The sequence below is a fragment of the Megalobrama amblycephala genome, linkage group LG9 (genome assembly GCF_018812025.1).
Source record: "Megalobrama amblycephala isolate DHTTF-2021 linkage group LG9, ASM1881202v1, whole genome shotgun sequence".
NCBI classification, from domain to species: domain Eukaryota; kingdom Metazoa; phylum Chordata; class Actinopteri; order Cypriniformes; family Xenocyprididae; genus Megalobrama; species Megalobrama amblycephala.
The window spans coordinates 43,142,231-43,160,912 of NC_063052.1; the positions used below are offsets into that span (position 1 = coordinate 43,142,231).

Sequence of the window (18,682 nt, forward strand, 5' to 3'; positions counted from 1 at the left end):
GTCTGCTCACCAAGGCTACATTTATTTAATTAAAAATACAGTAAAAAACAGTAATATTGTGAAATATTATTACAATTTAAAATAACTGTGTACTATTTAAATATATTTGACAAAGTAATTTATTCCTGTGATGCAAAGCTGAATTTTCAGCATCGTTACTCCAGTCTTCAGTGTCACATGATCCTTCAGAAATCATTCTAATATGCTGATCTGCTGCTCAAGAATCATTTATGATTATTTTCAATGTTGAAAACAGTTGTGTACTTTTTTTTTTTTCAGGATTCCTTGATGAATAGAAAGTTCAAAAGAACAGCATTTATCTGAAACACAAAGCTTCTGTAGCATTATACACTACCGTTCAAAAGTTTGGGGTCAGTAAGAATTTTTATTTTTATTTTTTTGAAAAGAAATTAAAGAAATGAATACTTTTATTCAGCAAGGATGCATTAAATCAATCAAAAGTGGCAGTAAAGACATTTATAATGTTACAAAAGATTAGATTTCAGATAAACACTGTTCTTTTGAACTTTCTATTCATCAAATAATCCTGAAAAAAAATATTGTACACAAATATTTTGTACAATTGTACACATTAAATGTTTCTTGAGCAGCAGATCAGCATATTAGAATGATTTCTGAAGGATCATGTGACACTGAAGACTGGAGTAATGATGCTGAAAATTCAGCTTTGCATCACAGGAATAAATTACTTTGTGAAATATATTCAAATAGAAAACAGTTATTTTAAATTGTAATAATATTTCACAATATTACTGTTTTTACTGTATTTTTAATTAAATAAATGTAGCCTTGGTGAGCAGACGAAACTTCTGTTAAAAACATTAAAAATCTTAGTGGTTCCAAACTTTTGGACTGTACTGTAGTTCCTACATTAATGAATCAAACATTTCTAAACTAAAACACAAACACATGAATATGCTATAAACACAATTTTCTGTAAATTGGGGTTATTATTGTTAACTAAAACCTAAAAAAAAGTTTTTATTCTGTGAATTTTTTAATATATATTAAGCTTATTTTATTTAATCTACATTTTAATTTAGTAATAAGTACTAAAATAACAAACTAAAACTTAAATAAAAACTATATAGACTATATAAATAAATAAATAAATAATTACATAAAAAACACCAAAATGACAAACTTTAAAATTGAAAATATAATAAAATCTTAATATTATATCAATGAGACTAATATAACACCGCTGGAAATAAGTGAAACCTATTTAAATGACTCATTTTCAGATTGAGCAGATACTGACAACCTGAAACCATCCAGCCGTGAGATAACATTACACATTAACCACCAATGAGAGAAGTTTAGCTTTCATCCGGCCTTTATCTTGCTGACAAAACACTTAAAATGTCCCGGAATAAGAGAGCGAGTATTAAAGGTCACTAATAGTGAGCCACCAGTCAGATCCTCTTTATCATCACACACAGAGAGACACTTATCTGAAGACTCTCAATCGCTTCCCTGAGGACGCACCTTCCATTATCACAGCAGGAATGAAGCTGAAGCTCCCCAACCCGGGTCTGGATGAGCGGATCCCCTCTCACGCCGAGCTGGAGAAGCTGGAGGTGGAGGAGGCTGGAGAGCGGCCGCAGTGGGACAACAAAGCCCAGTACATGCTGACCTGTGTGGGCTTCTGTGTTGGGCTGGGCAACGTCTGGAGGTTCCCCTACCTCTGCCAGAGCCACGGAGGAGGTTGGCCCTTCAACATTTATCATTCAGCCTGGTTCTTCTGACCTGTAAACATAGAACATTGTCTGGTATCAAAATAGACTTCTTAAACCTACTGAAAAAATAGCCTGTTAACTGCCTCTTGGGGTGCTTTTTATTGCCTTTTTTCCCTTTATTATAACTCAAAACTCATCCTGTGAAAACTGTTTTGAAATTGTGTTACCATATAAATGGTACTTTAAACCTCATTTTTGGTGATATTGACTTCAAATTTGGTACACAACTTGGTTATACATATGGCTTTGGTTTAGGAGCAATTTTAGAGTCCAAATTATTTTGTAAAAATATATTTTGCATAAAATAAATTTTTTTTTTTTTGTTCTGTACATTTGCCTTACAGTAAGCAATTTGCTTTACAGCTCAATTTTTGTAATATTGACATCAAATTTGGTGCACAGCTTAGTTAGACATTTGGCTTTGATTTTCTATCAATTTTAGAGTCCAAATTATTTTGTTAAAATATATTTTGCATAAAATAAAATATTAGTTCTGTACATTTGCCTTATAGTAAGCAATTTGCTTTACAGCTCAATTTTTGTGATATTAACTTCAAATTTGGTACACAACTTGGTTAGACATTTGGCTTTGATTTTCTATCAATTTTAGAGTTCAAGTTATTTTGTAAAAATTTATTTTGGATAAAATTTAAAAAAAAGTGCTTTACAGCTCAATTTTTGTAATATTTACTTCAAATTTGGTGCACAGCTTAGTTAGACATTTGGCTTTGATTTTCTAGCAAGTTTAGAGTCCAAATTATTTTGTAAAAATATTTTTGGATAAAAAAAATAAATAAAAAAAAATCAGTTCTGTACATTTGCCTTACAGTAAACAACTTGCTTTACAGCTATTTTTTATGATATTAACTTCAAATTTGGTACACAACTTGGTTAGACATTTGGCTTTGATTTTCTATCAGTTTTAGAGTCCAAGTTATTTTGTAAAACATATATTTTGAATAAACTTCTAAACTTAAAACTTCTATAACTTTTTTAAACTTCCATTTTTTGATTTCAGCCTTCAATAATAATAATCTGCTGAGTGTCTTCTTGAAAAAGAGACCAGCTTTAGCTCTGTACTCTAAAGCATTCATCAACTACATCCATTTAAGTTCGGATGTGTGCTCAAAAAGGAGGTGAGGTTAACAGATTAAATCTGGAAAATCTACAAACATTTACAGAGACTCAAAAAGCGAGAAATGAGATTCAGGGGCCACTTGTAAAAAAAAAAAATCCACTGTCCTAAGAATTTATCTGAATTTATCTATTTATCTTATTTAACAATTAGCCAGTGGATACTTTTTCAGTCTCAAAAATGGGAAAAATCAGCCTTAAAGAAAATACTTGCATGACTAGTTTAAGCAGTTCATGCAACCGGCCACATAAGAGTAATTAGTGTCAATGAGTAATAGGGTTAATGTATAGTGATTAAATATTCCTATAGTCAATCAATAACCTGAGAGGATCCAACAAAAATCCCTTATTTCAGGAAAAAACTAAAACCACCTTCACAATCTTAAATTTGGGGGTTTATAACATTCACAGTTTGTGACAAAAGTTTGAAAAAAGTAGTAAAGTTCAATATTAAAAATAATATGTTCTTGTGTTCATTTTTATTTCTAATGTGTGAGATTAAATGTTGAAGATTTACTGTTTTTACTTGTTTTTGATATATATTGAATCCAATTAGGATTAATTTGACCTGCACCATAAAGATCGCACCCAGTAATAGCATTCAAACCAAAAACGTTAACTATAACGATAACATATATAGTTTTAAAATTACTACTAAATTTAGAGGAATAGTCCACATCAAGAATGATTTTTACAGCTGATGAACGACCAAAAAAAAAAAAAAATTGACAGCCAATCAGAATCCTCCAGACTTTAATGAGCTTGAGCATTCAGATTAAAATAAACAGATAAATATCGAACACTAATTTGGACGCTAATATAGTTATTGTACTTGGTGTGAACGGGCCTTTAATATTTGTTTCTATTAACTATCTGATTAGCAGGCTGGATTGATGCGACTCTTCCTTTATTCCAGGAGCGTTCATGATCCCGTTCCTGATTCTTCTGGTTCTGGAGGGAATTCCGCTCCTGCACATGGAGTTTGCCATCGGACAGAGACTGAGGAAGGGCAGCGTCGGCGTCTGGAGATCCATCAGCCCGTCTCTCACTGGAGTCGGTGAGTCAGAAACAGATAAGCAGATCATCCCCTAATAAGTGACTCCTGAATTATCTACGGCAGGAATGAGTCTTTCCATAGATCATATCCCTCAACAGGTCTTTACAGAGAATACTGTGCTTCTTTTGTTTTCAAAAGATCTGCTGCATCAAGTTGTATGATATATTTCGTGTGGTTCCTCAGGTATCGCCTCCATGCTGGCTTCCTTCATAGTGGGGATGTACTACAACACCATCATGGCCTGGGTCATGTGGTACTTCTTCAACTCGCTGCAAGATCCTCTGCCGTGGAGTCACTGTCCAGTTAATGCCAACAGAACAGGTACGAATATCACTATTCTCAATACCAGTTTGATACCACAGCAAAAACTAACACTAAGTAAAAAGTTCACAAGCAATTATTGAAGACAAGTAAACAGTTATTAGGCTGCTGTCACTTTAAGACCCAATGCACGGATGCAATATACTGATACACATCCCATTATCCAAGCTGTTTACCTTCATTCAAGACATAAACCGACTGTGTATATGTGAATACAAGTGATATATAAACTATACAGAAAAAGTTAAAGGGGTGGTTGATTAGGATTTGACTTTTTTAACATTAGTTAGTGTGTAATGTTGCTGTTTGAGCATAAACAACATCTGCAAAGTTACGACGCTCAAAGTTCAATGCAAAGAGAGATATTTTCTTTTACAGAAATCGCATTTTAAGGACTACAACGAGCTTCTTCCCGAGTTAGTGACATCACAAACCCTTAAATTTACATAAACCCCGCCCCCAAGAGCACACAATAAAGGGGGCGGGGCCATGTTGGGCTGCTTTAGAGAAGAGGAAGAGTTGTTGTAGAGTGTTGTTGACATGTCGTCATTTTACGCCGGACTGCTTCACAAACGAGGGTCAATTCAACACAACAGAAGAACATGACGGCACATGCTAGTGGATGAGTTGAATCAACTCCACAGCAACTACATCAATTTATCCACTAACCATTCAGAAACGTCTAAAAGTTGTAACTTCTTCCTGAGTCTCTCCATCAGTGTCGACTCCGGTTTGAACAATGTAAGGCTGAACACCGTTACTGACAATCCTCATTTTGGCTGCGTGAGATTCTCCAGCTTTGTTGTTGTTGAGCTGTTAAAGCTCCGCCCTCTTCTGGAAAGTGGAGCTCATTTGCATTTAAAGGGACACACACAAAAACGGCGTGTTTTTGCTCACACCCAAATAGGGGCAAATTTAACAAGTTATAATAAATGATCTGTGGGGGATTTTGAGCTGAAACTTCACACACACATTCTGGAGACACCAGAGACTGATATTACATCTTGTGAAAGAGGCATAGTAGGTCCCCTTTAAATCGATTCACACTTTATATAATCGCCACAATATATCATCAAATCACCCAGAGTGTTAAAATAACCACAACCAAAGATAAAGCGAAATAGACCCTCATCTCCCAAAAATAAGACCATCTCTGACATAGAGATGCTCTAAAGGGTGAACCTCAACCTGGTCAAAAAAACCTGAACTTTCCTAACATGAGCGCATGGCCACATATCTCCCCCTGCAGGCCTGGAGCCAGAATGCGCACGCAGCTCTCCGGTGGATTACTTCTGGTACAGAGAGACTCTGAACAGCTCGACTGCGATCGAGGAATCCGGCGGGCTGCAGTGGTGGCTGGTGCTGTGTTTGTTCTGTGCTTGGACTGTGTTATACGTCTGCTGTATCAGAGGCATCGAAACAACAGGGAAGGTAATGACAAAATGACCTAAAAGTCACTTAATATTCAGTAATATTATTGATTTAAATGCACTGACACCATCCGATGAGAACCAAACTTGACACTATTGTCTTCTGTAGAGCTGCATTTGATTTAGTTTCATAATTGATGAACTTTGTAGCATTGACACACTTATTGAACTGAATCAACAAAAATTGATGAACATATTTTCCTGTATATTACTGTGAAGCTGCTTTGAAAAGAGCTGTATGGTATTGAAGCGCTATAGAAATAAAGTTGACTTGACACATATGGCAGCAAAATATCCCGTCTAAGTACTTGTTCTCTCTCTAGGCTGTGTACATAACATCTACGTTACCTTACCTGGTCCTCACCATCTTCCTGATAAGAGCTCTGACCCTAAAAGGTTCTGTAAGCGGAATCAAGTTCCTCTTCACTCCAGACGTACGTTAGCTAAACCTCAGTGCATGTATATTAACTTACTAAACTCCAGGAGATCTGATGGATCTGCTTACCTGTTTCCAGGTGAATGAGTTGATTAATCCAACGACTTGGTTGGACGCTGGAGCTCAGGTGCTGTTCTCCTTCTCTCTGGCGTTTGGAGGCCTCATCTCCTTCTCCAGCTACAACTCTGTGCAGTAAGTGATCTAAAACACAACACACATTGAGAGAGCGGCCTAATATCTACATGAGGCAGCTCACTGGGTTTTAGGAAAGAAATCATATACTGTAGGTTATGTTGTACATAATTTGAACAAATGATTATTATTCCATCAGCAATAACTGTGAGCAGGACGCTGTCACCATTTCCATCATCAACGGCCTCACCTCGGTTTACTCCGCAACCGTCATTTACTCCATCATCGGCTTCAGAGCCACGGAGAACTATGATGCATGTCTCGAGAGGTGCGTCCTTCACCAACCATATCATTTGTACTATCTTTCAAAAGTTCTGGGTCAGTAAGAGTTAAGAAATTAATACTTTTATTCATCAAGGATGCATAAAATTGATCAAAAGTTACAGTAAAGACATTCATAATGTTACAAAAGAGTCTATTTCAAATGAATGCTGTTCTTTTGAACTTTTTTCTATTCATCAAGAGAAATAAAATGCATCACAGTTTCCAGTAGTGGTGTAACAGTACATGTCAGTCACAGGCGATCCACACTCCAATCCATAAGGGGGCGTGTGCAGTAATGCAACACTGTTTGCTAACCACCACAACAAGAAAAAGTGCAGAAGAACAGACGATTTATGCATAGATATGTTTACGTGTAATCTCTCAACCAGTGTTTCAACTGCAGAATAATATCTCACGTAGCATCACATTTACCTCAGGCAAGTCATTTAGTGTCCGCAGCATGTTGGTTCACTAGAGAAACTAACTCTTTCACTAAATATATGCATTAAATTAGATTATATATGCATTATATTTACTTTACCTGTTCGTAATATCTTTATTTAATATATGTTTAAATAAATTTGACTTGAAAACAAGTTACGAAAGTGATTATATTTCAAAAACGAACTGTAGTAGAAAAATAATTGAAAAATAATTTTACAATTAGATTTAGAAGTTAATGCAAAACCTGCTTTGTGCAATTTACATGTTTTTTTTTTTTTAATTTGAATGTTGATTATTATATATAAAATAAATAGCAACCGAATTTAATAGTTTGGGCTCTGTTGTTCATTTTAACCTTTAATATTTTAGTAATGTATAAGAAAGGCTCCCTATGGAAGCCCGTTTCCGCCACAAAAAAACAAAAACAATTGCAAGTTATAAAGTCAGAATCCTGAGATATAAAGTCAGAATTGCGAGTTATAAAGTCAGACTTCACGGCTATCGTTGGATGCACTGTTACAGACAGAGATACTGACCATCAGTTAATTGCGAGAAAAAAAGTCAGAATTCTGACTTTTTATCACGCAATTGCGACTTTATATCTCAGAATTCTGACTTTTTATCACGCAATTGCGACTTTATATCTCAGAATTCTGACTTTTTATCACGCAATTGCGACTTTATATCTCAGAATTCTGACTTTTTATCACGCAATTGCGACTTTATATCTCAGAATTCTGACTTTATAACTCGCAATTCTGACTTTATATCTCAGATTCTGACTTTATATCTCAGAATTCTGACTTTTTATCACGCAATTGCGACTTTATATCTCAGAATTCTGACTTTTTATCACGCATTCTGACTTTTTTCACGCAATTGACTTTATATCTCAGAATTCTGACTTTTTATCACGTAATTGCGACTTTATATCTCAGAATTCTGACTTTATAACTCGCAATTCTGACTTTATATCTCAGAATTCTTACTTTATAACTCGCAATTCTGACTTTATATCTCAGAATTCTGACTTTATAACTCGACTTTATATCTCATTCTGACTTTTTTCACGCAATTGACTTTATATCTCAGAATTCTGACTTTTTATCACGCAATTGCGACTTTATATCTCAGAATTCTGACTTTATAACTCGCAATTCTGACTTTATATCTCAGAATTCTGACTTTTTTCACGCAATTGACTTTATATCTCAGAATTCTGACTTTATATCTCAGAATTCTGACTTTATATCTCAGAATTCTGACTTTATATCTCAGAATTCTGACTTTATAACTCGCAATTGCGACTTTATATCTCGCAATTCTGACTTTTTATCACGCAATTGCAACTTTATATCTCAGAATTCTGACTTTTTATCACACAATTGCGACTTTATATCTCAGAATTCTGACTTTATAACTCGCAATTGTGAGTTAAAAAGTCGCAATTCATCTTTTTTTTTTTTTTTGTAGTGGAAACGGGCTTCCATAGCTCCCTGTAAATTTTTTTTAATCCTTGAAAATGTAAATGATTGAATTTATTTAAAAAGAGAGACACAATTTCTTCAATAAACCACTGTTTAATAAAAAAAAGAAAGAAAAAAGCAACAATTTTATGTTTTGTTTTTCCCCCTGCTGTACCAAATCATGTTCATGTACCGTCACACCCCTAGTTTCCACAAAAATCTGAAGCAGCACAACTGTTTTCAACATTGATAATAATCAGAAATGTTTCTTGAGCATCAACTCATCATGTTAGAATGATTTCTGAAGGATCATGTGACACTGAAGACTATATCTGACCTTATGAGGGTTAAAGAACCGCACTTTCTTCGCAGTAACATCCTGGCGCTGCTGAACGCGTTTGATCTGCCGGAGGGAAACATCACAGAGAGCAACTATGACAGTGTTCTGCAGCATCTCAACAGCACATCACCAGCAGTCATTCAGGAGCTCCAGCTCAAGACCTGCGACCTGCAGACGCTCCTCAGCGAGGTACACAAGTTACAGATGCATACTGATGTATATTTCCATGTCGAACCTTTACTACATCACTCAGAGTTTCAGAACAAAGATATCTGAAAAATAACTCTCCAGGTAGACAGCAGGCTTACTCATTTTTGTTGCAGGGCGTTGAGGGAACCGGTCTGGCCTTCATCGTGTTCACTGAGGCCATCACCAAGATGCCCATCGCTCCTCTCTGGTCAGTGCTGTTCTTCATCATGCTCTTCTGTCTGGGACTGTCCACCATGTTCGGGAACATTGAGGGTGTGGTGGTGCCGCTTCAGGACCTCAACATCCTCCCCAAAAAATGGCCCAAAGAATTGTTCACTGGTAAACACATCAACCATAAAGAGCTTTCAATGACAAAATGACCACTGCAGGTCAACCTCAACCTCCTCATGTTTTTCAGGTCTTACGTGTGTAGTGTCCTTCGTGACGGCGCTCATATTCGTCCAGTCCTCTGGTAACTACTGGCTGGCTCTGTTTGACGGCTTCGCCGGCTCGATTCCTCTGCTGGTCATCGCCTTCTGCGAGATCATCGCTGTCGTTTACGTCTATGGGATTGACAGGTAAGAGTCAACGTCAAAACTACATGTTCCTAGACTTATAAAACATGTTTAACCAGTGCAGATTATTCAACATGTTTAAAATAAAGGTTCTATGTTGGCATTGATGGTTCCATGAAGAACCTTTAACATACAAGTTATTTAGGTTTATTAAAAAGTTCTTCACAATAAGACAAAATGGTGAGAAATATGGTCCAACAGGAGTGTCAGATGTTTTCAAGCACTGAGAAGAAAGATAACGCTGCTGTTCTCTATCTTCCAGGTTTAACGAAGACATTAAGTTCATGGTGGGACACAAGCCCAACATCTTCTGGCAGGTGACGTGGCGGTTCCTCAGTCCCGCCATCCTCCTGGTCATTCTGATCTTCTACTTCGTCACGACAGTCAGCAAACAGCTGACCTACAACGTCTGGGACCCTGAATCGGTACATCACGGTCTTTAGAAGAATCAAACATATTATTTCCAGTTTATTTCTAATATATCAGAGACGTTAAAGTAAATAACATAAAAACTGAGAAAGATTTGAAGTCAACATGAAATCAAAATGTCTTAAGGTGAATTTTGTAAATTTTGTCCAAGTTAAATTTCTTTTAGCTTTCTGGAAGCTTGTTTTCACAAAAAAAAAGTAATTGCATCTCACAATTCTGACTTTTTTAAACTCAAAATTGCGAGTATATATCTCAGAATTCTCACTTTTTCTTACAATTGCATGTTTTTTTTTTGTTTCCACCACGGAATAAAAAAAAAATTTAAAACTTCATTGTGACCTTTTATCTCACAATTCTGATTTTATAAATTTCTTACAATTCCATCTTTTCTTCTTAGAATTGCGAGAAAGAAGTCAGAACTGCGAGATATAAACTCGCAATAGTGAGGAAAAAAAGAATTGTGAGATAAAAAGTCGTTCTTACCTTTTTTCATGTTTTTATTATTCCGTGGTGGAAATAAGCTTCCATAGGTCAGAACGATGAATTCACGTAACCAACTTGAACATGAGCAAAATCTGCATTGCAAAATTTTCTGCCCTCATGCAAAACTCCCGATTGCGTGGAATCCTATTGGAGCAACAGTAAACGTAACCGCGTCTTTACTCAAACGTTTCCTCAGTGCTCGTTATTCTAAAGAAAAAACAAACTGAAAACGGTTTTTCACAACTTTTTTACTTTTACCATCCAATCAATTCCCAATGGATAACACCAATATCCTTGTTGAATATCCCATTTCTATGGAAGGTAATTGAGACTTTTTAATAACCTGCAATTCACAATTCTGTGACTTTATATCTCGCAATTCTGACTTTATATCTCACAATTCTGTGACTTTATATCTCGCAATTCTGACTTTATATCTCGCAATTCTGACTTTATATCTCGCAATTCTGACTTTATATCTCGCAATTCTGACTTTATATCTCGCAATTCTGACTTTATATTCTCGCAATTCTGACTTTATATCTCGCAGTTCTGACTTTATATCTCGCAATTCTGACTTTATATCTCGCAATTCTGACTTTATATCTCGCAATTCTGACTTTATATCTCGCAATTCTGACTTTATATTCTCGCAATTCTGACTTTATATCTCGCAGTTCTGACTTTATATCTCGCAATTCTGACTTTATAACTCGCAATTCTGACTTTATATCTCGCAATTCTGACTTTATATCTCGCAATTCTGACTTTATATTCTCGCAATTCTGACTTTATATCTCGCAATTCTGACTTTATAACTCGCAATTCTGACTTTATATCTCGCAATTCTGACTTTATATCACTCAATTCTGACTTTATATTCTCGCAATTCTGACTTTATATCTCGCAATTCTGACTTTATAACTCGCAATTCTGACTTTATATTCTCGCAATTCTGACTTTATATCTCGCAATTCTGACTTTATAACTCGCAATTCTGACTTTATATCTCGCAATTCTGACTTTATATTCTCGCAATTCTGACTTTATATTCTCGCAATTCTGACTTTATATCTCGCAGTTCTGACTTTATATCTCGCAATTCTGACTTTATAACTCGCAATTCTGACTTTATATCTCGCAATTCTGACTTTATATCTCGCAATTCTGACTTTATATTCTCGCAATTCTGACTTTATATCTCGCAATTCTGACTTTATAACTCGCAATTCTGACTTTATATCTCGCAATTCTGACTTTATATCACTCAATTCTGACTTTATATTCTCGCAATTCTGACTTTATATCTCGCAATTCTGACTTTATAACTCGCAATTCTGACTTTATATTCTCGCAATTCTGACTTTATATCTCGCAATTCTGACTTTATAACTCGCAATTCTGACTTTATATTCTCGCAATTCTGACTTTATATTCTCGCAATTCTGACTTTATATCTCGCAATTCTGACTTTATATCTCGCAATTCTGACTTTATATCACTCAATTCTGACTTTATATTCTCGCAATTCTGACTTTATATCTCGCAATTCTGACTTTATAACTCGCAATTCTGACTTTATAACTCGCAATTCTGACTTTATATTCTCGCAATTCTGACTTTATATTCTCGCAATTCTGACTTTATATCTCGCAATTCTGACTTTATATCTCGCAATTCTGACTTTATATTCTCGCAATTCTGACTTTATATCTCGCAATTCTGACTTTATATCTCGCAATTCTGACTTTATATCTCGCAATTCTGACTTTATATCTCGCAATTCTGACTTTATATTCTCGCAATTCTGACTTTATATCTCGCAATTCTGACTTTATATCTCGCAATTCTGACTTTATATCTCGCAATTCTGACTTTATATCTCGCAATTCTGACTTTATATCTCGCAATTCTGACTTTATATCTCGCAATTCTGACTTTATATTCTCGCAATTCTGACTTTATATCTCGCAATTCTGACTTTATATCTCGCAATTCTGACTTTATATCTCGCAATTCTGACTTTATATTCTCGCAATTCTGACTTTATATCTCGCAGTTCTGACTTTATATCTCGCAATTCTGACTTTATCTCACAATTCTGACTTTATATCTCGCAATTCTGACTTTATAACTCGCAATTCTGACTTTATAACTCGCAATTCTGACTTTATATCTCGCAATTCTGACTTTATATCACTCAATTCTGACTTTATATTCTCGCAATTCTGACTTTATATCTCGCAATTCTGACTTTATAACTCGCAATTCTGACTTTATATTCTCGCAATTCTGACTTTATATCTCGCAATTCTGACTTTATATTCTCGCAATTCTGACTTTATATCTCGCAATTCTGACTTTATATTCTCGCAATTCTGACTTTATATCTCGCAATTCTGACTTTATATCTCGCAATTCTGACTTTATATTCTCGCAATTCTGACTTTATATCTCGCAGTTCTGACTTTATATCTCGCAATTCTGACTTTATAACTCGCAATTCTGACTTTATATCTCGCAATTCTGACTTTATATCACTCAATTCTGACTTTATATTCTCGCAATTCTGACTTTATATCTCGCAATTCTGACTTTATAACTCGCAATTCTGACTTCATATTCTCGCAATTCTGACTTTATATCTCGCAATTCTGACTTTATATCTCGCAATTCTGACTTTATAACTCGCAATTCTGACTTTATATTCTCGCAATTCTGACTTTATATCTCGCAGTTCTGACTTTATATCTCGCAATTCTGACTTTATAACTCGCAATTCTGACTTTATATCTCGCAATTCTGACTTTATATCACTCAATTCTGACTTTATATTCTCGCAATTCTGACTTTATATCTCGCAATTCTGACTTTATATCTCGCAATTCTGACTTTATATCTCGCAATTCTGACTTTATATACCTGCAATTCTGACTTTATATTCTCGCAATTCCGAATTTATAACTTGCAATTCCGACTTTATAATTCGCAATTCTGACTTTATATCTCAAAATTCTGACTTTATTGCTTGCAATTGCGAGTTCATTTTTTACTCTGTTTTATTTGCATATATTTTAACTTAAGAAGTTAGAATAGTGAGATAAATTTGCAATTGCGAGAAATAAACTCGTAATTGACGTTTTCATGCAATTGGGAATTTATATCTCGCTATTCTAACTTTAATTCCGAGTTCACAGCTTGCAAATCTGACTTTTTTTCTCAAAATTTTGAGACAAAAACAATTGTGAGAAAAAACTCCACCCCCCCCAAAGCGGAAACAAGATTCCATACGTTTGACTCTGAAGTAGCTCCATCAAAATACAGTAAAATGGGTTTCACGTCGACTTTAAAATCTAGAGAGCTGTTGTTCTGCTAGTATGTAAAGACTAACCTCATCTCTCTCTTAACGCAGGATAATTTCCCAACGCTCAAAGAGGTGAACTACCCTAACTGGATCAGCGCCGTCATCTTCATACTAGCCGGGATTCCCTGTCTTTGCATCCCTGGAGTCGCCATCTTCCAAGCTTTGAGGAAATGCTTCTCAAAGGGAAAGAAAACGAAAGAAGAGAGTGTCTTTTCAGAAAAAGGGCAAATAAGTGTGAATACATTAGCGTAGTTTCCATGTGTGACCAAACTAGCTTCCTTTTAACGGAAAACATTTAGTCAAAGTGTCATATGTAGCAGAGTACAACGCACAATGAAATTCTTTTGTGGATAAAGACAACATGCAATATGCAAAAATTAACACAATGCAAACATAAATGACATAAAAAAATACTTAAACCACAAAAAGGAAGAATGCAATATAAATATGTATAAAGTGTATACAGCGCAAAGTAATTAAAAGTTACATTTAATAACATTATAGACCTCAGCCATTAGACTCTTATATTTGTGTCCTACACGTATATAATATACCCATGTATAATCATCAATGATTGTTTTTCAATGACACGATTGAGCTGCTGCAACACTGTCCACCTTATTTTGCAATTTGTTTGTTTTTTTGTTTGATTTTTTAACGCCATGCCAGTTTATTTTCATGGCAAAAAAAAAAAAAAAAAGTAAAACTATCAATAAAGTAATCTATTTTTGATAAAAACTGAAACTATATTTGGTTTCCTTCCTTTGCCATAATGTTTACATGATTATGAATATGTGAGACTTCTGATTTATTAGCCTCTATCGGTATAACAAAGTGCAGTAAACCGTAAAAATATTTGGCTACAAACCAGTATTTTTATGATTATGATAATAAATTTAAGTTACAAATGGCCATACGCCACTATTACGCTAATATGGAAACACATTACCACCGCATAAAAAAACAAGCACGCTTTGGTAAATCATAAATATGACATACTAAGTCATAATTATGAGACCAAAAACTAGAAATTATGACATACCAAGTCAAAACTAGATAATAAAACAAAAGTTGTCAAGACAAACTTTGATGTTGGCTTGAGAAAGCCTGACCAGACATTTTCGAAGACGTTTTAAAACCTTAAAGTTTATAAGGTTACAATAACAAAGTTATTGTGTAAAAGTTTTGACCCCCTCAATGAAAGTCTAAGGGAATTTGGGATTGTTTGGAAGTCCGATAAGCGAGTTCCCAAGGTCGGATCAGTTAGAAAAGACTCAGCGATGCGAGTCAGAACAGTCTGAAGGTCTGAGCCGAGTTTGGTGGTCGTAGCTTGAAAGTTTTAGGATAAGTTAGTTAGAAATTTTATTTCAGTGTTGCTTTCTCAAGCCAACATAATTATTACTTAAACGACATAATAATTGGCATTAAATTTTTGACTTTTAATCTCATAATTAGGCTGACTTAGTATGTCTTAACTTTGTCTTCCATATGTTAAAAATAAGGTGGATAGAAAGCAGATATATCTACTGTACAGTAGCAGATTTCTATAACAGTGTGTGTGTGTGTGTGTGTGTGTGTGTGTGTGTTATCTACATTTCCACACAGCGCTGATTTCAGAAGTGCTGTAGCACTTGCATCTCTTACAGAACAGTCTGTGCTTAAGATTTTACAGCTCTTTTCTTTTATTGTTAAATTAATAACAATCAGATTTATCTGACATGTTGTGTTCTCTTTGTTTCTTATAGAGACTTTGTGTTTATTAGTCCGTGTCCCTGTGTGTTGAACAGCATAATCACTTTATAGTCCAGAAGAACTACAATTAATGCATCTTATCTCTTTCACACACACACACAGCACAATATAATCAGAGTGTGATCAAGATAATAACTGAGTTCTGAAGAATATCAGTCCAGTTTACAATAAAGTTTGGAACAGTAATTACAAATACAATTGTTTACATGTCCATTATAGCCTTATTGATTATAATAATGTATAAACTGTACAGTAAATTGCTTACTCTACAAACACTGGTTGAATTAATTTGCTTATTTATCACACACACATTCTCCAAAGACGGAAGTCTCTTTTAAAGGCCACTGCTGTATCTTGGACGTCTTAGTAAAATGTGAGGGAAAACATGGCATTGACTCACAGCGTCCAGCTGGTGGCGCTATCAGCACAACACTAAACCTGACAGCAACTGTCCTGAAATCAGTTAGAGGTGTATAGCTAATCTTTTATATATATATATATATATATATATATATATATATATATATATATATATATATATATATATATATATATATATATATATTTATTCATTTAATTATTATTTTTTTTAATGTGTTTAATATATATATATATATATATATATATATATATATATATATATATATATATATATATATATGTTTATAATAAAAAACTAGAACAAAAACAAAATAAAGGAGAAAAATAACTCTGAAATTTAACAGAATATATTATTCAGAATAATAAATCCATTGATTAGCAGTTTGATCTCATAATGGTTGATCGTGTTCAGTTTCAGTTTCACTTTGATCACAGAGTCACATGGTTTTCTTTAAGAAATGTTCCAGGTTAAATATGGAAGTTTATGGACCAATGGATCATTTATGCTTATGTATAATGTTCGGGGTCAGTCCATTTTTTTTTGGAGAGAAATAATACTTTTATTCATCAAGGATGCATTAAATTGATCAAGTCACAGTAAAGACATTTATAAAGTTACAAAAGATTCTATTATTTCAAATGACACGAGCAGATTCCAAATCATCAGTACTGACACAGTTAAAGGGGTGATGAACTGAGAAATCTAATTTTCCTTGAGCTTTTGACATATAAGAGTTCATCATACTTTAAGAATATCCTGTAAGTTTCAGAGCTGAAAACATCGTTGTTAGTCCAACAGAAGCTTTAATTGACACCAGACCCTGCAAACGACTGAATTTACACAGTGGGGATCTATGATGTCAAAGGGCAGCAAGCACCGCCTCTGCAGAAGAAGATCAACGCCTACTGCCTGTTTAGCCCCGCCCACCAATTCACACATGACATGCAACAGAACAGGTAGCCTAAAAAGTAACACAGGCCTACGGGGTGCTAAACCAGATCAAGCTACCAAGCAATAAACATGCTGTTGAGGATTACAAAATATTGTGCAGTGCCTGGACTCGACAGTAATGCAACAACATGTCAGTAACTGTGTTCATTCTAATGCCTGATCTGATATTAATGATTCATGTACAGTCACATGTTCTTTGTCTGTGTGTCAGTAAATCAAACCAGTGGCTAAATGTCAACTTGCGTTGTTTCTCTTAGTAGGATGAAAATAATCTGTTATTTAACAGTGATTAAATTATATAAAGAAAGCGATCAAAGAACGCTCCCTTTACAATCGTTGGAGCTGTCAATCAAACAGCCTGAGTTTATCAGTGACTGACGAGCAAAACTACAGTTTTATTCAACGAATCTCTTAAATTATATCGCGTTTGCACTGTTAGTGAAGGTGAAAGCATTTGTTAGTGTGCAGAAATTGAGTTTCAATGATGAGATCACTGCTTTCATGAGATCAACAACATGTCTGTGATTGAATACAGTGTTCATCTCTGCAACCTTTCATGCCACAATCGAAATATAATGCAACACTTTTCATGATTAGTTAACCTTGAGAGCTGTAATAGTAAAAACGTGCTAAAAGAGAGAGTAATACTCAGCTATTTCAAATGAAAAGATGTCAGCCAATCACAGCAGTGGGCGTTTACACTGAAGTCTCACAGCAGACACGCCCCTTAAAACAGAGCGTTCAAACCAGAGGGATAAAATCAGGGTAGGAAAAATGCCTTTTATTTATAAATTATGACAATTGCGGATGTAAAAAGCATACTAACATTATAAAACAATAAAAACGCAGTTCATGACCCCTTTAACCACCAGATCCTCCTGTCAACCCTCATGATGATGGGAATCTTGGGAGCCAAACTCCAGTGGTTCAGGTCTTACCTCTCAGTAGGTTCTTCAGGAGGGGTGAGGTTTCTAATTCACATCATCTCTCTACTGGGGTTCCTCAGGGCTCAGTGCTGGGACCGCTTCTCTTCTCCATCTACATGTCAACACTGGGATCTGTCATTCAGAAACGTGGCTTTTCTTATCACTGCTATACTGATGACACTCAACTCTATTTCATCATCTATTCCAACCAGATGATCTGACGGTATCTACTCGCATCTCAGCCTCCCTGACAGACATTTCTGGCTGGATGAAGGACCATCACCTTCATCTAAACCTCACAAAGACAGAACTGCTTGTGGTCTCTACCAACCCAAGGCTTCATCATAACCTGCAGATTTGTGTTATACAACATTAGGAAGATAAGACCCTTCCTATCGGAGCATTCCACACAAATTTTTGTCCAAGCTCTTGTTCTATCCAGACTGAACTATTGTAAAGGCATGTTCACACCAACAAATGATAACGGTCTGTTTATTCTAAGTTCGCGCGCTGCAGTTTCAAAGTGTGTACAACATGTTTTTGCTGTTCTTGATGCACTTACACATTTTTAACCAGCAGATGTCCTCAGCATGCTGTGTTTAGAGTGAACAGCTTGTGTAATCGATCTAATCTAACAGTGAATTTAGCTGAAGAAGTCAATATAGTAGAATAAAAACAACACCCACGCTAGGGCCGCACGATATATCGCACGATACGAAAAATAACATTGAACTTGAATGTGATTATCGCTTAAAAATGATTTAGTGCGATTATGAAATCGTGAAGG

General features: G+C 35.1%; 1 protein-coding gene and 1 long non-coding RNA gene across 5 annotated transcripts in view; one reads left to right on the forward strand and one right to left on the reverse strand.

Annotated features, from left to right (window-relative positions):
• Positions 1-18,682, reverse strand: part of LOC125276028 — a 43,038-nt gene that overhangs the window by 18,116 nt on the left and 6,240 nt on the right. For 3 of the 4 annotated variants that reach the window (XR_007186569.1, XR_007186568.1, XR_007186567.1), the window contains exons 5-12: positions 17,908-18,027; positions 13,912-14,057; positions 9,459-10,045; positions 9,153-9,369; positions 8,842-8,907; positions 6,521-6,632; positions 6,208-6,339; positions 1,510-1,770 (exon numbers count right to left, since the gene is read on the reverse strand). This is a non-coding gene — a long non-coding RNA (uncharacterized LOC125276028). The remainder of the gene's footprint in view (positions 1-1,509; positions 1,771-6,207; positions 6,340-6,520; positions 6,633-8,841; positions 8,908-9,152; positions 9,370-9,458; positions 10,046-13,911; positions 14,058-17,907; positions 18,028-18,682) is intronic. The other variant, XR_007186570.1, reaches the window with a different exon arrangement.
• Positions 1,175-14,385, forward strand: LOC125276026 (sodium-dependent neutral amino acid transporter B(0)AT1-like). The gene is made up of 12 exons (XM_048203421.1): positions 1,175-1,728; positions 3,811-3,951; positions 4,135-4,272; positions 5,522-5,703; positions 6,026-6,136; positions 6,218-6,330; positions 6,470-6,598; positions 8,877-9,033; positions 9,168-9,372; positions 9,452-9,611; positions 9,871-10,033; positions 13,933-14,385. The coding sequence occupies exons 1-12, from the start codon at positions 1,530-1,532 to the stop codon at positions 14,134-14,136; spliced, it is 1,902 nt and encodes a 633-aa protein (XP_048059378.1). The 5' UTR covers positions 1,175-1,529; the 3' UTR covers positions 14,137-14,385.